The following is a 22,403-nucleotide window of genomic DNA, read 5'->3' as shown; positions in this document are numbered from 1 at the left end:
CGGGTTAGGTGAATAAGAAATTTGTGGACTTAGTTGATCTGTCTTGAGGAAAAGACACATTATATTTAGGCTATCTGTTGGGACGTTTTGTCCAGAAAATGACACAAGACAGCCGTTTTATTTTCAAATACAAAACTGGAAAAAGAAACCAATCATTATAAGTATTGAAAAGCTTGAAGTCTTTCTGCAATGTATCAGCACCAAAGGATCGGTCAACAGTCTTAATATTCTATTGCAAATCGATTTCGTGAGAGGCTGTAGACATCACATCAATGACACCCCAAAAAGTCATTGCCATTCTCTTGACTGCAACGCATGATAACAGCGAAATTTTGCGCATTCAAAAGGTAGATAATGGTCATAGCACAGCTGCAGAGCTAACTGAGATACTGTACTTCTGGACACTTTGGACAAGTTTACTATTGATAGACATGTAATCATCGGTTTCGTGTTTGATACAACATCAGTTAACATAGGAATTCATAAAGGAGTAACTGTGTGCCTGGAAAGAGCTTTTGTAAGTAGTCTATTGCAACTAGCTTGTTGATTTCATGTGCTGGAACTTTTGTGTGGAGTGGCTGCTGCTTTGGTGTATAGCACCACAAAATGACCAAATGAGGCAGCTTTTAAAGTTCTTCTCGGTCGCTGGCCTTCCCTTGAAAAACATGACTTCCAAGTGTATAAAGTAAAACGAAGGAAGGTAAAGACTGAATGTGAAAACACCATTTCTTTTTGTCAAGCTGCATTACTTGATGATACTTCTAGAAAAGATCATCAAGAAATTTTGGAGCTGACTCTCATCTTTCTTGGTAAGTATCGTGTTTTTACTTTGTAGCCTCTACCTTATTGCAGAAATATCACGTTTCTGTGATAATTAGCTCACTGATGATAATTGGTATTTCAGGAGGAGTGTTTCCAGAAGGAAAGGTACTTAGAATGAAGGCACCTGGTGCAAGGTATCATGCACGCTGGATGTTCTACACCATCAAGATTGCCATTCTGCAGCACCAGTTGAAAGATATTCCTCAGTCTCAACTGTTGAAAATTGTGGTCTTGTGGACCTTGCTAAGTTGCTATGCCTGTTCTATGCCAAGGCATGGTCAAGAGCAACTTTATCCTTTCAAGCTCCTCTTGAGGATTCGAATTTATACGAAATGTTGCGCTCACCTATGTAAAAGAACATAAATCTGACAGATTTCGACAATTCAGCCAAGCCATGGCTGGCAAATTTGAAAACCACTTTTGGTATCTGACAGAGCGTTTGGTCATCATTTCTTTTCAGTGACGCTGGTGTGCAACAAAAGCAAAGTATGGCTAGGGTCATGAAGAGATACAGCAAAGAATCTTCTTTGAAAAGTGCTGAGCAGCAGATGCCTGTTATTACATTTTCCACGCAGCTGAAAGTCTTATTTGGCCCACAGTCTTGGTTGCTTTTCAATGGCATTAATAAGGAGCCTATTTTTCTGTTCAAACGGACTTTTCTCTGGTAAAAAGATGAGGATTATAACCGCGTCAAAGGACGACTTTCTCATCTTAAGGTTGTAAATGACTCTTCAAAACGAGCTCTTGGGCTTATCACAGACTACCATCAGTCTGCGGTAACGAAATCACAAGATCAAAAACAATTTCTCTATGAGGTGGTGAAAGACCTCCGTGAAAAACAAAACAGCCTCTTGCCGAAACCGAATTCAGAACGGTGCATAAAAACAAACATATCTGAAATGTGTTAGAAATTGAAATTTTGAGAATAATACAGCACGTGTCAGTGTTCATGGAGTTGCTAATTAAACCAGTTTGCTTGCCACAAACTTGTGTTACTGCCTCTTATTGTGTCCATTAAGATGCTAGAGTGCATGAGAAGATAGCGAGTGAGCACTCCAACATACATCTAATACACACAGCAAAAAAGGAGAGTCTTGGAAACTTTTCATACAAGAAGCAGTCAATGCTTGGAATCAAGTCCTAGAATGAAAGAAGTTAAGCCTAAACTAAGTATTACAGTAAAAAAAAACTTTAATCAAATCATTTTTTTAAACGATGCCACGATTATTGTACTATGTTTTAAGTGGGAATTTTAACGCTGAAAACTTGGATGTTTTTAACCTTTCATAAAGATATAAACGATAATACCAAAATGTGACCTTTCTTGCCCCACACTACCTCTAAATATCAAACAAAATGTATACAAAGAAACTAAACCCCAACCAATTACTTGAGACGTAGCCGGTGTTCAATAACGTATGGCCTCTTGCAGTTTTTTGGTATGCACGTTTTGCGTGTGAATCTTTACTTTGCCAGTTCGAAAATCGATGATTTTTGCCTCTTACCACAATTAAGTACAATGTCCTATCGGTGACTTGGGTTAGGTGTTCTGGCTTGTGTGAAGCAGCATTTGCATTGATTGGTCATTCAGTTCGTGAAGATCATGATCACCGTTTGGCTAGCAATAGATGGTTCCGTTGATGGTGTAGTCTCCATTTGTGCATATTAGAGCAATGCAACCCGACACCAATGCTCAGGTGATTGAGTCGTACTCAAGCTTTTTTTGGAAAAACAATTCAATTTGACTTAAAGAACAGAGTAGAGGACAATAGTTTGAAGTCTTGTGGACTTGCGTAGTTCTTCTTTCACCCCACTATGGATACTGATGGTGTTCATAGACTGTATATTACATACAGTACGTAAGCTACTGTTATGCCTACTTTTTATTAGTGTGACTACTAGCGCAGCATAAAAACACAACAGAGTGGGTATTAAAAATATAAAAATGTATCAATGTAGGTATACTGCATCATGTGGTGTTCTTATTATTGTTTTCTTGTCTTGAACGTGGTAGTATACACAAAATTATGTTTGCTAATATGATAAGCAGAACTTCAAAAAAACAAAAAAAAATTAGTTAGTCGTATCCAGGTTTAATTACGCCCAGTTGTTGAATATTTAGATTGTGGACTTGAAGGAAGCTTTAAGTGTCCTACCAAAGACACAGCCACATGCTCTTGTGCGGTGTCGAACCAGCACCCTTTCGAACGCCGAGCTAGGGCTTTCACCACTTCACTACAGAGCCGAATGGTCAGCCAACAAAAAAGATGAAATCACTTAAACAATGGTAGGTGCTGAGCTTCGAATGTAAAAATGATTTTGCAAGATTGATATTAGTATGGATAGGCAGTCGATATAATACAATGCTGGAAAAAAATAAAACTTAGAAAAGAAAACTTCAAGTAGTTGTATATTTGCTTGAAGTTATCTTTTTTAAGCCTACTATTGACAATTTTGTGATTTGTGTGGATTTTAAGAAACAAAACTATCGTTTTTCTGTAAAGTTTGATTTTCATCACCTTTGACATCACAAGATTATCTGCATTGTTTTTTATATGTTGTGATTACATTTTATATCGTGAAAATTACATAGAAGCAAAAGTACAATGTTGATTAAACAATGTAAAAGTACGTAACAAGCAACCAATCACGACCTTTGTTGCATTAACTTTGAAAAACGCAATTGCAGATCGTCAATTTTTTTCAAATTTGTTATTAAAAGGGTACATGCAACAACTTATATCATGTCTCACAGTTTTCCAGTTGTTGTCGTTGCTTTAATGCTTAGGGATTGGTTGGTCAATGAGATAATATGTAAATACAAAAAACAAACATATAGTACCTCTTCTACAATTGAGAGTAGTAGCAATTTCACCATCACGAGACCAAGTAAGGCCAGACGATTGGCACATTGTCACACGGAGCGAAGCGGAAAGTTCAGAACGATATGTTGGGAGGCAGAAATAGGTGAGCATTGTGTTGACGTCGAAAGCATCGTCCATCGAAGCCACTGGTGGATCACTAAGAACCAGCTGAACTCCTGAATTCTGAGGTATAACAGGTGGACCACATCCTGCAAAGAAAACAATATTACAAAGTAAAGGAGGTAAAATCTCACAAAAAAAGGAATAAAAATTATTGTAACCACGAAAGAAAGAACACATCGCAGCAGTGCCGTGTAAGCACCATCTCTCTGTCTCCCAATAAGCATTCAATGGTAAAACCTATTTTAGAAAGCAACGAAAATAGTTCAATAGTGTTCTTTTAAATCATGGACATGTTCAAAAGTGGACCATAAAAGTATTGGGCTAATGCTGCAAACTATTTAAACTTAAGTGAGCACAAACGATTTTCCTTTCATTAATTGTAGCAAGCAATAAACTTGACCTGCTTTATTACATCTTCTCGGAAAAGATGACTAAGATACATACAATATTGCAATTCACGTAAGAGTCCGCTGTTAAGAGTTGTATTCATCGCACTTTTGTTGTGTTTTGGACAAGGTTTGTGAAGTCCGATCGAATACACTCGACTTTTACACTAGGCTACAAATTATTTAAAAAATAATACTGGCTTCAACCGTATAACAATCCAAACAGTTATAAAATTTAAGGAAAGTTAAAAGACTGCCTGCTGATGTTATAAACATGCCAAATATCTTTCAAATCTACAGACATGCTTTACTCTGCGCATCCGAAACAAAATATCAGACAAAGAAGTATCATGCAGACTACTGTGTTTTTTTTGCAGTTTTAACTAAACGTTGACCTACGAAAGATGATTGAGACTTTTTCAAATTGAAAAATTGGAAGTTGAAAAACGAAAGACGGTTAAACAAATTAGAGTGGACTTCCTCAACATCTCTAAGCATGTCACGATAAATACAGTTATGGACGCTATTGATTTATGCCGGTTGAGCACTTTGCTGGAGCCTTTTTGCTGGAAACATCTTGCTGCTTGCACTGTGCAAGTGTGCATCGCTCACTGCTTGAAGTTTGAGCACTTTAGCAAGGCTGGCAAAAGTACAAATTTTTGTGGCCTCTATAGAGACTACAAATTGGAACATTGCCACACGGGATTTATAGTTTCGTGGTCATAACCAGTGTACCTACTGCACAGATAAACCAGTAAAAACAAAAAAGTGTGTCATAAAAGAATAAAAAAAATGTCCCACCGACTGCAGTTATATATATATATCAATACTGTGCAGTTACATTCAATCCATGACATTTTATAAACTCATCATAAAAAAATGAAATGGAATTCTTTTATAGTCAATAAATATGGCCTCATGTTTGTTATTATCATGACGTAAAACAGGATTCATGAACAAACAAAAAGGATGATTTTGGGACAATATTAGGCTCATACAGCATAGCCTACGAAGTTGTAAATTTGTACTCCAAAACTTCAATTTAACTACATACTGTAGGCCTACTGCCTGCACGTTTAAAACCTGCAAATTTGTTCCAGTATGGAGCGATTTCGATATGAAACCGTCGATACCAAAGAGTCACGATAATTTTTTTAATTAATGTTTTAAATTGCAAAATATTGCTTTTTAATTAAAAACTTTCCAATCCAGTGCGCTTAGTATATGACTGTAATCAAATTAAATATCGAATAGTGATAGTTAGCCTACTTGAAGTTTACCACGCCTTTCAACTGAAAACCATCAGACGTTACTGATTGACAAGGAATACTTTTTTGCACAGTAAACCCTTGTTGCGTTTTGTTTCTTCTTTTTTTCTGCTAATACTTTGTATTCACCAACAAATATATATGGTATGTATTGGAGCTCATTAATTTTTGTTTACGTCTTTGAAGCGTTACAAAATAATTCTTATCATATTGTGTTAATGACGTACTTGTGGTTTGGCAAATTCCAATGCTGTTAAAGTCAAGATCCCAACCGTTTGCCCCCGCCTGGCACGTAGATTCTGCGTCAGCGATAGTTTGTTCAGGATCTATGCAAGTGTAAGTCACAGTATCGCCAACTGCAAATCCCGTGGTACGACCAGTGAGTGAAGAGGTGGGTCTTGTATTTAAACCTGTTGTTCCAGCATTGTTCATTGTCGGGGCATTAGGAGGTTGAGCTGGAGTGCACGCTGAATAAATAAGAATGTACAAAAATAAATTACACCGGAACTTTCTTTTCACGTTCACGAATTATGCTGGTGACGTAGCAACTGTGTTTGCAGTAGGTTACAATTGATTTGACATGACTGAAGCGTAGTTCGTCGTAAGAGATGCAGACTGAATCTGGAAAGGAAAGAAAGAATGGTAATAAAAGTGTCCCGAAAGACTGGAGAAATTATTTAATAAATATAATATGTAGAGAAGCAAAAATGAAAGAAGGGATAAATAAGATTCATCATTTTGACTCCTGCCATGTTGAGATGTGTCAAATTCTGCCTTGCTGGCTTTGTGTGTAGGCTACTGTAAAACGTTAAAACTTTGGAAGTTCAAAGCATCACGCTGGCACTAAAATAAATGTAGTTTAAGTTGTCTTGCTGTAATTTCTACAAAAGCTATTGTACCGAAATTGAATTAACGAGAGCTACCTTAATGCTTTAAACAAACACCTGACCTAAGAGAACTGCTTCATCGAAAATTAAGGAAATATTTAAAAAACATATCTTAAATCACAAAAAGTTAGAATCAAACAAATAGAATTTAATCTCAGAAAAGCAATACCACACATCGGAACAACACGTTTCTTAACAAAACTTAGTAGTGCCAAGTGTAGTAATACAACTAATTAGTAGTTATATCGTAACTTAGTTGACATACCCGCATTGCAAGTTGGCAAATTTACATCACCAGAAGGAAGAGCCCATGATCCAGATGGACTGCATTGGTTTGAAATGCCAGGGGGTGTGACAAGGCCTACAGCGCATTGATACGAAACATCAGTCAATGGTCGAATTTGGGAGTTTGAAGACGGGGTAGCAGCCTGAACAGCAGCGGTTGGTACTGGGGTGGGACAATCTAAAGAAAACAAAAAAATTATTTTCAACATTTTACTACGTTTCTCTGTACCATTTCAGACACTTGAAATTAAATTTAATACAAAGCATTTTATAATAAACCAATTGAGATGGAAAGTGAAGGTTTTTCTAAAAGCAAAGCTGATTGTCAATCAGTTCAATTTGTATACTATACACGGTGTTCCAAAAGGTTTGAGAACATTTCAAGTCGTCGTATCTGCTAGACCAGGGCTTCCCAAACTGGGGGTCGCAACCCCGCAAAGGGTCGCAGAGAGTATATCATTTTTTACCCAAAGTAGCCTACTACATATTAACACTTCTGTGCAAGATGCTGTGTAAGTTATTAACTTTATTTAGAGTTACAGACTCAACAGGCTGCCAGTACTTTTAAAAATTTATGTGGTAAAATGGAATCAGAGTTTAAAACCCTTTCATTGCATTGTCGTATCCAGGCTTACACTCAGTGGTTGAAGATTTAGATTAAGTGGACGGGAACGCAAGTAAGCCAATCTTCGTGTCCACTTTCAGGCCAGTAGATAAAATAGGCTAGGGCAGCGGTTCTCAACCGGTGGGCCATGGCTCACTAAGTGGGCCATGGAAAGATTTTGAGGTGGGCCACAGACCTATTTAAAAATTTGCAAGAGTTAGTGAAAAATTTAGTTTCATTTGCGTTACTATAGTTAATTTTACACTTGTGTGTTTTGTTTAGTTGTTTTGATTGTAGCAACAATGAATGGTACTGCTGTAAGTTGTGGTAATTTCCATTCTAAATATTGAAATAATAATTTTGGTGGCGTGATTTAATCAATGCCGTCTGTTGCATAATATACGAACGTTGATTTTAAGCAACTGCAACAGTGTGGTTCACTGGTTCTTAATTCTTATAGGGAGCCACTTGGCTCCGTAAGGATAATTTTTTAACTTAAAGGGGGGAATGATCGTGTTGAAAGGAATTAGGAAGAAATGTAAATTTATCTAAATATCTATTGAACGTGAAATCCAGACGTGAAACTTGTTTAGCTAAAAAATCTCACTGATGTTCACGTGCAGTCTTTACTGAGGGTTTGTACGTCCGACATGCAGCCAGAGTTCAAAGAACTTGTTGACAACTTTCATAGACCACATTGTCTCATTGACTTCAGCAGCTATTGAAATGCTTAAAAGTTTAAACTTAAAGTTTACATTACATTAAATACGATTTAGTCCTTGTCTAGGTAGTTAAATACGCGATTAATTTAGCCATTCATGAATCCGGCGAAGTACTTCATTTTCCCATTTAGGCCCGCCGACTGGAGAAGTTACCCGCCCCTGGCCTAACTGAAAGCGGAGCCTACTGAAATTTGTGCGGATCTGTTTTTAGTATTTTTTTGTGAATTATTGTGGGGAGAAATTGACATTACAGTATTGTTAATACTTGTGTCTCTCAAAGGAGGAATACGGCATTAATGTTGAGAACCACTGTAACTACAAGTTGGTCAATAACGTTCAGGATCAATAACGCATCTCATTGATGCACGGTTCAATAAATAATCTGTTTTGAATATTTTCTGCTGTTTTTTTGTTTTTAAATCCATTTTGCAGTTTTTTTCTTGCAGAAACAATTAATGGGCCATACGAATTTTTGTGCAATGAAAATGGGCCAAGAAAGAAAAAAGGTTGAGAACCACTGGGCTAGGGATAAAAAATAAAATTGCATTGTGAAGTGAAATGGCTTTCAAAATTCAAATCTCCGAGTCTAAATCGGCTAGCCTATCAATGTTGAAAAATAAAGTTGTGATTTTTCTAAAGGACTAAAATTCAGATTTGGTCCATCATTTTTGCAATGACATTGGGCTCTGAAATTATGCCAAATGCCATATTTGCTTGAAAAACTGAACGAGTTTAATTGGTCCTAACAGAAAACATCAATGTTTTGCATTAAAATCCAAAATTGATGCGTTCATCAAAAGATCAAATATCTGGAAACAAAAATTTCGAAATGATGTATTTAAAATGTTTTTATTTACTGAAAAGTTTTTTTCTAACAATGATGTAAAATGAAACGTTATTAACTTTCTTGTTAGCCTATTTAGCCTATCCCTCTCAAATATGTTGAAACAGATTCAGAAGTAGGCCAGCCCTATTTTATATTCAGAATTGAACGTGACCAATAGGGTGGAGTGAAAAAAGAAAATTTTGATTTTTGCTCTGTAATAGCGATTAAAAGTTGTAGTGTGGCTTGACTATTAAGCTTTGAAAATTTCAGCGTTTTAAAATAAAGTTTTCGTCTGCCGCAAGCAAGTTCAAGATTACAAGGGATGTGCTGATTAAATATCACAATTTGCTTCAGAATTTTTTCCGCAACAAAACCATCGCATGTGACGTCATAGAGGATATTTCTTACGATTCAATTAGTCCATTTAAGCAACATAATCGGAAATATGCAATTCTTAAAAAGGGCCTGAAAAAGCCATTGCAGCGGTTTGTATGTCTGTTGCATTTTAATGAATTACCACTGAGACACTTGATGCATTATCTTGATGGAGTTACATCTGGTCCACTAAGTTTTTCTGGCTCCATTGGTAAAAAACTTGAAGACTGTGACAGTTTACCAGTCACAGAGTTTGAGGCTGTTGATATTCAACTGCCTTCAATTGACGTGAGCTTAAGCACAGACCAGCAGTAGCCTACTGTACTTGTATGGCATCTGTAAAGCAATTAGCTCAGGGCGTTGTGATGCCAAGCTTGCCTATTGTAATCCAAGAAAGATGAATCACTCCAGATGGCTGACAACAACCAATCGCATTTTGAAGCTTTATGTTTCACGAAACAATCCCTGTAAAATCTGAGAGCATTGGTCTTCTTCATCGTGTATCACACGGCCGTAGCCCAGAGCATCACGCAGGCTCTTGCTCTATCGTTGAACTCGGCCAAATCCTGTGCAGAGCACCTTGCTTTTAGGTCAGGGCATTCGAGTAGATGTTGCATCGTTTGCTCCTGTCCGCATTTGCAACTTGTGCTCCCCATGGAATACCCCCAGTGTCTCATCAAGGTTTTACACCTGCCAATACCAGTTCTTAAGCGGTTGAGGCATCGCCAATACTTCCACGGTTCACGTTTTCCGGGAGGAAGGCTCTCCATGGGTGTGAGCTCCATATTGGCCAATGTCGGTCCGGCTGCCAGTCTCTCCTGCCATAGTTGAACCCGCACATTGGCGGCGACATCGTCATGACCTAATGGGACAACTGAAGCAAGGAAACTTTTGGTGGAGTAGCGTTGGTGGAGTAGCCTACATTGCCAAGTTATACGCTCCAACGTGGTTTGCAGTGAAAACGCAACCTTCCTGTACTACTTACTGTAAAGGAGCTAAACACTTTGTTTCACGTAGTTAAAAAGTCGCGCTGTCTTAGCGCTGAACTAAAAGCAATAGTTGTCCCTGGTATCAACCGAAATGCCTTTTTTGCTCACCAAGAGAACCTATTGCTGTGGATGTTGGTAGATGAACGTCTGTACAACAGAAAATTAGCACTGAGAAGGATACTTTCCAGAAAACAAGGTCATGGAGATTCCATTCGTCTCTTTAAAGTTCCACTCTTGATCTTTGAAGCAAACGAATACTTTGAACTGATTGATTGGCAGCATACAGAGAGATATGAACTACCGCTAACTTGAGACATACCGGACAGTCAGTTAATGTCCTTCATTCAAGATGCTGCAGCTCCAGAGCTTGAATTTCCTAGCTATCCGTGTCACACGCAAGCCATGGAAGGGGCCGTGCGCCTCGTTATTGAAGCAGCATCTGCGGTGTGTGGGCAGAAACAACGGGAAGGATTCATTCGAAGTAGACTGCAGTCAAAATTAGAAATGCCTGTATTCAATACAAAACGAGAGTTTTTGGCAAATGGAGTGCTTAATGAGATTTAAACTCATGGGAGTCGGCAGAGAGGGGCACTTGTCTCCCTGGATTTGAGTTTTATAAACGTTTCTTTCCTTATGAAAACGATACTTTCAAAAATGTTTCTTACCTTTGGGCGATAATATCTTTTTCATCCAATTTTCTTCGAAGTAAACCAACATTTTTCCAGGACTATTTTTTCGCGCTTTCGGAAACTATCGCTAAGTATGCCTTGGAAATATCTTTAATTGTAACGTTTTCGCTCGTGCCGTCCAAATTTACGTTACATTTCATCAATACACTTAGCTACGTTGCACTCGTTGTAGCTCACAAGATGAAATTTGGCTTAAAAGATGTTTGCTCCCCCCCCCCCTGCAATATTTCTGCCAACGCCCATGTACTGTATAAGCTGATGATTTAAAAAGCGTTTACAATATTTATATGGGATCAAAAGTAAACAGGCAACCGAAATCTCACTATTGTCATATTAAGAAAAACACTTTTCTACTGTAGTTTGCTTTACCTTCATTGCACATACTTGCTTAAACTGTGCTGATGAACTTGTGAAAGGAACAGAAATTTGAAGAAAATAGCTTAAAATCCGTGTTTTTTCTTATCAGTTGATCATATACATGCAACAAGCGTTCTAAAAGACGTATTTTCCACTGCATTGCAACGATTTATGTGTAATTTACAACTCTGATATTGTTAGATAGAAGTACCGAAGGTAGAAGTTAGATAAAAGTGACGATCTGCTAATTGTGATGACGTCATAGCTCCAAAATACCAGTGAAAACTTCAATGGACTTGCGGCAGACGTAAACGTTGATCAAAATCAAAAATATTTCAGCATGTGAATACATTTACCACATCACAACTTTTAGTAACTATTACAGATTGATTCTATCAACTTTCATTTTTAACCTATGTTTCACTCCACCCTAGTGACCAAGTTAGATTGGATCTAAAACTTATTTGCAATGCAAAAACAAAGTAAGTCCACCAGCAACTCTCTTTTAATCCTCAGGAAGAACTTTCTGATCTATCTTTTTACTCGAAGTTGCTGCTTGAACTTTCTGGAAAAAATCTTTACACGTTTGAGATGAACATTAGAGTGGAATATCCATCATTAACCACTTGCTTCATCCTAGTCTCTACGAGTCTGTAGGCGAGCAACCCTGGAGACTAAAATCTACACAACTATTTGTACAGGCCGCACAACTCTTGATGAAAACTGCTGAAGATTAATCCATCAGTGCGGCTACCTGGGTGGGCCACCAATGGAGCTCGGAGTGGAAGCAAAACTCCTCAAGACTCTAAAATTTTATCTTCGACACCAGCCCCCACCCAACCTGAATGCCTTTACCAAGGAAAGCCTGTGTGCGGCTCAATCGCTTGCGAACTGGCGTCGGACCATTCCGCTCCAACTTTCATCAATGGGAAATGGCTTCATTCGCGATCTGTGAGTGTGGTAAGGAGGAGCAAACCGCAGTCCACACCATGTGCAACTGCATCTAGGACTGTGTTAAACCCCCCCCCCCCGTTCCCTCCAGCCGGAGGGGCTCACGGTTGCTTAGGGTTCCCCCAGGGCCCATTTATTTTAGTATGTATAATGTTTTTTGACTATTTGAAATAGAAAAAAGTTGCTACAGAAACTCAATATTCAGTAACATAATCACGCAAGGCCGTATTTATTGCTCAAACTCTCGGCTGGGGGCCACCATATTTAGTTTGTGCAGAGTTTTTTGGTTTGTAATTTCACATGTAGGCTTACGCCTACGGTAACATTTAATATGATTTTTTTCTATTTTTTTCAAAATGTTCTAGCTCTCTTAGCCATATTTTATTCACCTAATCAGAGATGTTGGACAATGGAGATTAGGGTGGGCCAAAAAAAACGACTTTGGAATTTCGTTCCAATAAATTGGAAAAAGTTGCCATTTTCTATATGATTAGCGATGGTAAAAAAATTTTTTTGATTAAAAAACTTTTAAGGGTCCCGCAAACGCCCTAAAGTGCGCCAGTTTTGTCAAATTTCGCAAAAAAACGACATAAAACGCCAATAAGACCTTCTAAATTACCATCAATCTTCCTCATATTTGATACGCGTATGAAGCAACTGGATGCGCAGCATATTAAAAAAATTTGATGAACATGGCTCAAATACCTTGTGAGATATTCATGTGGAGAAGATGTTTGAATATTGAAAATTTCAACCACATGGTGGCGCTGTAGTTTTATATTTACTTTTGTAACTGGCGACACACTGAAGCTAGCGACACATTCAAGGTATCAATGGAAAGATAATTAGCACGGCTAAGCGATCATGTATTAAACTTGGCCGAACTAATATTTGATGACGTCATTATGACGCCATACTATTTAAAATTGCCATTCTGCAATTAATCAAATAAAATGTATTCAAAAAAAACTATGGCTAATTGACGAATCTCCTATGCTAAATCTCAACGCTGGTGTCCATAGACTTGGATTTATTGGAAAGTATCCTCCATGTGGGAAAGAAGTCTTTTTTCAGTTCCATGGTTATCACACAATTAAGCAAGAAAAATCTAAAGGTACTTCCCCGAAACGAGAAGCAATAATTCTAGCTGTCGAAGATATTAAACAATGGTGGAAGAAAACAGGAATCGGTCTTAAAACCACAGATGCTATAACTTACATGGTCAAGAAGTTGACAGACCGGTATGAAAATTTGAAAAAATGCAAACACAGAGAAGGAGAAGAAAGAGAAACAGAAAGAATTTTTTTGATGATCTGCAAGATACGCTATGGGTTGTTAAGAAAAACGTAGAAGACGATTTGAGAACGTCTACTAACCTTAAGAAAATGGAGGACTGGAATTATTTTGAAGCAATCCGGGGTAAAAATCGAAAAGCCACTTTGGGTTCTTTAGATATTCAAGAGCAAATAAAAATGAAAAGAAAGAAAACGAGATAAGATCAAGGTATAAAACGTAAACTTAAAGATGCTTTAGATACACCACTTCCGCAAGATTTGTTGCAATCCAGTACTTCTTCAGAAGAAAGTGGAGAAAATCTGGATCAAACCTATTTGGGGGATTTGTCGGCAAAAACAAGCAAGACAACGGAAACCAAGAAAAAGCAAGTTCTTACACCCCAAGTTTGCAGCCTGGCAGCCAAATATTCTTTGTCGAACAGGCAAGTGTTTGAAATGGTAGGTGCTGCGACGGCAGAAAATAGTCTTAATAGCGAAATTCTCTCTGAAAATACTGTACGCTGAAAGCGGATGAAATTTTTTACTGAAGCAGAAAGAAATCTCTTAGCTAATGAACTTGCTGCAGCTACTGAATTTTTCACACTTCACTGGGACGGGAAAATATTCAAAGCTCTCACTCACTGTGCTGACAAGGAGGAGCGAGTGGCCGTGCTACCAACCACTTCTGAGGGAGACGAGATATTACTCGGAATAATACCTGTGAAAAATGGATCTGCAGCTGAAGAGCACTCCAAAATTCTTAATCTGCTAATAGAAAAGGGCATAGAACTAAACAAAATAATCGCATGCGTATTTGACACTACCGCAGTTAATACTGGTGTAAAATTTGGCATTGTGAAACGCTTGGAAACTTCCTTATCCCATGCACTGTTGGAATTAGCCTGCCGGCATCATGTTTACGAATTGCTTTGTGGTGCAGCAAGTGAATCCGTCCTCGGAAAATTGTCTACAACTGGAGATAAGAAGAAGACCACAGCACCTTATGAACCACTTTTTAAGAAGCTGTGTTCTGCTTGGAATGATATTAATACAGATACACAAAATCTCGAACTCTTGGATAAGAAGAAACTTTCACGCACTTTATTCCGCCACATTGAAGAAGCTAAACAATTTTTGAAAAGTTGGTTGGAAAATGACACAGTGTTAAGGCATGATTATTTAGAAACGACCCAACTTTGCTTCGTGTAGCCTATCTTGGTGGTATTCTTCCACGAAAATATATGCCATTTAAGCGGCGGGCACCGTCTGCCTACCATCATGCAAGATGGATGTCTAAAGTTCTTTACGTTATGAAGTTAACAATGCTTAAGCCATATTTTTCCCATGACATAGACTCCGGAGTTTGACAACATTCTACAGCGTTTACTATGCCAAAGCGTGGCTAACATGCATGTTTGCTTCCAAAGCTCCCTCAAATGACTTGGCTTTCATCAAAGCACTAGAGGAAATCTGCAGTGCTAAAGGAATATTGCCCTATGAGTTTTTAAAGATTGTCCAACCTGCTCTAGATAAGATTCAAGATCACACTTGGTACTTGAGTGAACGGCTGGTAGGTCTTGCTCTTTTCGATGCATCAGTGGATAATTCAATCAAAGAAGCAATGCGCTCAGCTTTCTTGAAATATAAAGGCAAACCTCTTCAAAAAAGTCAGGAGATGCCACAATGCTCTTCATTCTCCAATAAGCAATTGAAAGATTTTGTTGGGGCCGACACATATAGACTTTTTGATCTTCTACATTTCCTTGAAGAGTTGCTAAAACTGTCAGCGTTTAAATGGCCTGAATTACCAGACTATCAATATACCGTATCTGTTGTCAAGAATCTGTCAGTGGTAAATGATTGTGCCGAAATAGCACTTGGCATGGCAACATTTCTTCATGGTCCTACAAAGCCAAAAAATGAAAAACAGCTACAAGCAACATATTAAGTGATTGATGCAGTTAGAAAATTCCAACGATCTGCAGCTACTGCATCTGAACGAGTAACCAAAAAAACTTTGGCTGATTTCTTGACTTATAGTGTTGTGCATTAGTATCAATTACTGTCTGTATAAGTGTATAATTACACACCACGTACTTCCGATTACCAGCATCCAAAAGAAAATGTTACTTTAAACTGGTACGAAAATATCACTAATTAAAAGTTGTACTTTAAGAATTCGATATACTGTAAAAGGCAAATGAATCGTTCATATGAACTCAATTTCCAATATATTACGTCATAATGACGTCATAAAACATTATCATGACCAAATTTAATACACAATCGCTTAGCCGTGCTAATTACCTTTCCATTGATACCTTGTATATGTCGGTGGCTTCAGTGTGTCACCAGTTATTAAGAGAAATATAAAATTATAGCGCCACCATGTGGTTAAAATTTTCAAAACTTTAAACATGAATATCTCACTAAGTATCTGAGCCATGTTAATCAATTTTTTTTTACATGTTGTGTATCAAGTTGCTCCATATATTTGTCAAGTATAAGAATGATCGGCGACAATTTAAATGGTATAATTGGCGTTTTAATTCGTTTTTTTTGCGAAATTTAACAAAATTGTATCACTTTGGGGCGTTTGCGGGACCCTAAAAACTTTTTTATTCAAAAAAATTTTTTTGCCATTGTTAACCATATAGAAAATGGCAACTTTTACCAATTTATTGAAGCGATTGAAAGATAAATTTGAAAAACGCCCAATTTTGGCCCACCCTAATGGAGATGCATAGTTTCAGAAGTGGATAAAATAGTACAACGTTTTCTGTGTCCCGCAAAAAAACTAATAAAATAATGTAACATTGCAAAGTAAACACTGCTCACGCAAATAGCCTAGATAATTAACAATAAATAAATTGATGAATTTCTGTGTTAATGGATTTAGGCTATAAAGTTGAATGAGCGGCGAAAATACTACAGATAAAGCGAAAGTTAGGATACCTCACATAGATTTTGCGAGGTTTTAGCCTGCTGATAGACTACACCAGTGATTTTCAACAGGTGTTCCGTAAAAAGGCGTCAAGTGTTCCGCAAAAAGTTTATTAGTTTGACTAGTGTTTCATAGAACACCGGTTGACAATTGAATTCACAAGATCTTTGCGTTTGTCTTTCTGCAATTCCTGACCGAATATCAACGTTGTGCTCATCTAAACAGGCTCAGATATCGCACTGAGAAAAATTGAAAGTGAATTAGTTGTTGTTGTGTTGTTTATTTTATTGCATCATCATAAAATTGTGTTTGATGCTCTGCAAGATTATTTCAATACATGAAGTGTTCCGTGGCTCAAAAAAGGTTAAAACACGTTGGACTACACCATAGCCTAGTAGCCTATACAAATTTTCAAAAAATAAATCATTGAAATTCATTGAATCGTCGCCGCTGCTCAAGAGTGTAGGCTAAAAGGCAGAGCTCCTCGACCCTTGGAGTGATGAAGAACGTTCATACCCAGAAGATCTGACTCAGCAGTAACTCTTGCCATTTGTATCGACGTAGGCTATCTGTGCGAGTCAGCGTGTTCAACATTGCCGACAATAAAAAAAAAAGTTAGGCTTGCCGTTTCAGCCTTAGCAACATTGAAACCGCGTTGAGACCAACATTAATAAACATTGAGTCACGGCATGGTCACGCAATGGACTTTTGAGGTGCTTGGCCGGCACAACATGGGGGGCAAAACCATCTACCCTCCGCGTAGGTGGCCTGGCGCTTGCCTACAGTGCCGCGGAATACGTAGCTCCGGCATGGTGTCGCAGCAAGCACACCAAAAAATTAGACGCCTGCCTGAACGAGACAATGCGCATTATTACTGGATGCTTAAAACCAACACCACAGCAATACCTTCCAGTGCTGTCAGGTATCCTACCCGCTAATGTACGCAGAGAAGCGATGGTGTCTTCGTTGGTAAATAAAGCCTGTGCTGATCCGAACCACATACTACACGATTGCGTATCCACTCCCTATGTCCCAATCATACAACGCCTACCATCACGGCGCCCTTTTGTAAGGCATGCTGCAAACTCCAGCTCGCTGATTTCAGCACGTCAGATGCCTGGTCTGAGGAATTGAGCACTGTGCCAAAAATAAAGTCTCGCCTTGTTCTATTCGATGTCTCTCCTGCCTCTTCACTCCCACTTGGTTCTGAACTTCAGAGAAGGGAGTGGGTGACACTGAACCGAATAAGAACGGGAGTTGGCCGCTTCAATGCTTGCTTGACACGTTGGGGCATAAGGGACTCTGGTGCTTGTCAGCGCGGTGCGACGGAGCAAACAGCTAACCACATCATCTTTGGGTGTCCCATCTATTCCCCTCCCAATGGAATAACAGGCCTCCGCACACTTGACGATCTGACGAAAATTTGGCTCCAAGTCCTTCCATTCGGCTGACCACAAACTTTCTGCTTCATACGAACGACGAGTCACGGCTACCACTTGCTTTGTGGCAGAAAGCAGTTGCACCTATCACACAGAATAAATAATGTGTTTGCTTGTCTGTTTTGTTTTCAATATGCTACGCGTAAAGTAGCAGACTTCGAGGACTGGAAGCTTGTTTTAGTTTTCGTTCAAAATAAGCCTAACAAACAGTAGCGTAGCCAGGAATTTTGAGAGGTTTTTTTTTTTGACTGCCGGCGGGCGAAGGCCGATGGCGTTTTTCGGAGAAGGCGACACCCAGCGAAGGGGAGTCTGGGCATCCTCCCCCAGAAAAATTTAAAAATTTAGTTTGAATTTGATGCATTCTGAGAGCATTTTCAAAAAGTGTGTGTATAAATATTCCTGTAAACTGGTGCTGTCCGGCGGCATAGCAAAAGGATAAGATCTTGTTTTCTTAGGCATTTTTCGGTAATAAAGCTAAGTCTCTATGTTTTCTTGTTGCTAATTCCTGGCTAAGATACTTGAATGTTTGGTAATGGCAAAACTCGCTCTTTTAATGCAGTTTCGTTTAAAATCAGGCAAACTTTGTTTTAGAGACATAAAGACTGAAAGCATCATTCTCAATATCGTGACGTCACACGCGTGCCAAAGGGGGGTTGTAACCCCCAAAACCCCCCTCTTGGCTATGCCACTGCTAACAAATATATATTTTACACAGTTTATCACTTTATTTGTAAAGGGTCGAGAAAAATTTTAGTAGATTAAAAACTTCCCGAGCAAAAAGTTATGGGAAGCCTTGAGATAGAGTAGTAGACTATGGTTGTCATAAGCTAGGCTACATGCAAATTAAATCTTTTGTTTTCAAGATGGATGAAGCGCAAACGCGCTGAAGCTTCAGCATGTTTCAACATACGGTAACACTGATAGACAGATTAGTTAGAGATGACAGCTGAGTTCAACTACACCTAAGTACAAAAAGTTTGACACTATAAATTAATAGATCGCCGTGATCGGATCAAGAAAGGCTAATTCATGAGTTTTTTCTAACGATGGGTTTTGGGGCTACAGCACTTTGAAATAAATCAAAAAAACACTTTTAATACAACATCATATTTTGGAGAAAAACTACTCAACGCATTAATAAGAAATAACATTTTGGGTACTTTTCTATAATTAATAGAAGGATAAAGTAAAGGTTCAAAAATATAAATTACACGAGGACACAAGCTTTAAAATTTGCAAAAACATAATAGTCTACTTTAAGAACTAATTTCAAAACACCAGCTTGAAAATAATTTTTTTATTTAAAAAGTGATGGAGAAGAAAATTGACCTGATTGAAAACAGAAACTGATTGCACTTTTGAATTCAGCACAAAAAATTGATTCAGAAACAGTTAAAACAGTTTGGACTTTTGGAATACGTTTTCAAACGCAGCACATAGTGTTATCTGTATTTCTTTTATAATTGTGCTTGCTATAAAACAACTATGGCTAAGCTATTTAAAAAAAAACATTTCAAATTATAAAAGCCTGACATTTTTGAAACTTTTGTCTCTAAGATTTTGCATGGTATCTTTTCAGACATGCACATGCTTTGTTGTAAACAGTTTGTAGACTTGTCGATATAGGCTTTCAATTTTAAAACGCTGTCTGTTACAGCTTTTTTCATAGAGAGGCACACAGCAGTAATATTAGGGCTTCGCTTGTCAGTTTACATACTTTTAAACTACACATGATCAATCAATATAGCATTACAATATAGCAACAGTGATGTACGCACATGCAAAAAATATTGACGCCGTCAGCGTAAACGCAAACGTTCGAAAAACCATACGCCGTATGCGTCAACGTAACTTGTAAAAAAAGTTGGCGGCGTCAGCCTCAGCGCATACACTAGCGTAAACTCATTTTGTTTGCTAGGTGCCAAACATTCACACGGTATAAACCACTCGAAACAAACAAGTTATATTTTGAATTTCCACGAAAAAACACAAGCATCTGAAAGTGTTCATCTGACATTTTGCTGCGTTTTGTTTCAATATGTCTTTGCCCATTGAAAACATTCTTTCAACTGCAGCGCTGGAAGGTATTGGCGTGTCGTAACGAAAAAAAGACATTAAAAGTATGCGTTGACGCTATGCGCTAAAAAACCGCGAAAACTTTACTGCGTAGCCCCAAGCGACAACTATCCAAAAAAATGTGGCCGTAAGCGTTAGCGTAAACAAAAAGTCTACCCGCAAGTATACGGCGTAGAATTTGTGCGTATACGTACATCTCTGTATAGCAGTAGGCTACATTGACAATGCTTCTGTTAGGTTACTATACTTCATAATAAAAAATGTAAGCTGATTTATAACATGAAATAGATAAGAGTGTAAACTGACTGCTCCTCAAATGGTGTTCAAGGTGATTACCATACCATACTTACTGTTTTCATTAATGTTTCTTTAACATCATTAATGTTTCATTAATTGAATTTAACATTGACTAATGCAAGTTTCAACCAGAGATAGTGTTATCAAATATAAGTTGTTTTTTTTAATAAATTTAAAAAAATTAGGAATTTTTTAACACCTTCAGCTCAAGAATATGAAATTTCAAATTGGTTTCAGTTTTGTTTTATCAAACTGCCTGGTGAAAATTTTTTAAATGAATTCGAGATAAAGAAATATATAGAATCACTTGAAAGCATATCAAATTCAAATTTATTGTGAATTTCACTGCTTTCCGTCAAAGCGATTCTGCTTTTTCTTGTTTATACTTACTTAGTGTTTTTAATTTGCGTCTATCGATTGAGTAACATGAAATCTTAGGTAGCGCAAAACGTTTTTTTTTGCTAAAATATAGAGTTATCGACAGTAGATCTCTTACAGCATATTGGAAAATTCGGGTCCAAAGTGGTCAAGGACCAAGTGAGCTGGCTGCCACATCTCGTCGTTAAAAAAGCCGGCTCCACCACAAGGCCAGGATTGCATATGTATGTGAGAGTCGTCCCAACAGCATAGTTTGGCCCTAGTAAAGCCATTCCAAACATCAGTTGATCAGGAGGCCCACATCCTGAAATATCACAATAAAAAAGAACTTTTATAACGGTACAGAAACGAAGCAGCTTGATATTTAATAAACTTGAAGTTTTTTTTTTATTATGGAAAAAATTGAAACGCTGGGCATGCAGACAAAAAATAATTATTATTATTCTTCATTTCCATCAGACAAAGCTTTCTATATCAAAAACAACAACATAATGCACAAAAATCACAAAGGAAATTAAAAGCTCAGAGCACATCTACTGTTACAAATTCAAATACAATGAGCGTTGAAAGTTGAAAGTATTGAAAACTATCAAAAAACAATCGGATGACATCAAGTCTGATATAAAGCAATTTGAGCACTAAATAAAACAGTTGTTATATACCACCATAAGTGTCCAGGAGTGCAAAAAAAATTGAGCATGTTCCAAAAATTTCATTAAGATTGAACTTACTTTTCGATTTTGTTGTTCATATAATCAAAATTATACCAGATTATCTGGAGCATTGTAGAATTTTTATTCAGAGGTCTGTGCTTTGTCGCAAAAAAATTTGGGCGCATTTATTTATATTTAGAAGAAAAAAAATTTTGCACCCTTAAAAACTAATTTTTTCCTAAGCCCATGTATAACTCTGTGCCACACCAAAATATTTCAAAAAAAGAAGAAAGTTGTTTCTGGATATTTTCGGAGCCTGCATCACGATCCATTTTTGTAATTTTGATGTCAAATTTTAGAAAGAATGTATGTAGGCCCTATTTGCTTTATAACGGGCACTATCATGTAACATTTGAAGTAAGTTACAAGTTGCTGTACACAACAGAGAGTTTTGTCTATCATGCTTGCTTGTAGTAGCATGTTACATTCAATAATGTTATAATCTATTATCACTTCATTTTGTCGTCGTGCTCAAACATTAATTTTTTTCTTTTAAAAGTCACTTTTGCAGCCAATTTGATTAAATCTATACAACTAAAAAGCAAATTTCTGTAGAAATTTGTCACAATATTTGATTTAAAATTGAAGTTAAGTATTCAATTTCTTTTTTTTGTGGCTACAGAAGAATTAGAATACAATAAAATAATTTTTAAAGAAATTTTGTCTTATCTTGTAGGCTATCGTAGGTTTCACATAATCTTTCAGAAAAATTTCAGATATCCGTCAACGGTTGCCTCACCTTACCATAAATTGTTAATACACAAGGCGCATTTCACCATGAGCGTTGAAAGTTGAAAGTATTGAAAACTATCAAAAAACAATCGGAAGACATCAGATGTACTTCAGTTGTTTCAGTACTTCTATTAACTCTGTCATAGACTAATTTATCTGTTGATTAGTTGGGTGAACAATGTCCAGTTTTTGTGGCACGAGAGAATCCAGCAACTCGTCTTGAGAAGGGTGGGTGGGAGCGACTTCAAAAAAATGATGTGTAGGTCTACATTAATCCGACTTTGCAAATACACCGTGAATATATTTACTTTTCTGTGGTTTAGGGAAGGAGAGATGGATCCGCCACTGTTTTGAGAGGCACAAAAACTCACACCTTTTATAAGCTATACAGTAGCCTATCTA

At 37.5% G+C, this 22,403-nt stretch overlaps 1 protein-coding gene across 1 annotated transcript in view; it reads right to left on the bottom strand.

The window, feature by feature from the left end:
* LOC145773980 (sushi, von Willebrand factor type A, EGF and pentraxin domain-containing protein 1-like) overlaps window positions 1–22,403 on the bottom strand; it is a 127,774-nt gene that overhangs the window by 65,050 nt on the left and 40,321 nt on the right. Inside the window, exons 13-16 of the mRNA XM_082585108.1 lie at window positions 20,675–20,860; window positions 6,616–6,813; window positions 5,691–5,930; window positions 3,665–3,895 (exon numbers count right to left, since the gene is read on the bottom strand). Coding sequence (XP_082441234.1) covers window positions 3,665–3,895; window positions 5,691–5,930; window positions 6,616–6,813; window positions 20,675–20,860 — 855 coding nt within the window. The remainder of the gene's footprint in view (window positions 1–3,664; window positions 3,896–5,690; window positions 5,931–6,615; window positions 6,814–20,674; window positions 20,861–22,403) is intronic.

This window comes from Aplidium turbinatum, chromosome 7 (genome assembly GCF_918807975.1).
Source record: "Aplidium turbinatum chromosome 7, kaAplTurb1.1, whole genome shotgun sequence".
Taxonomy (NCBI): Eukaryota; Metazoa; Chordata; class Ascidiacea; order Aplousobranchia; family Polyclinidae; genus Aplidium; species Aplidium turbinatum.
This window is presented reverse-complemented; position numbering and strand designations above follow the sequence as displayed.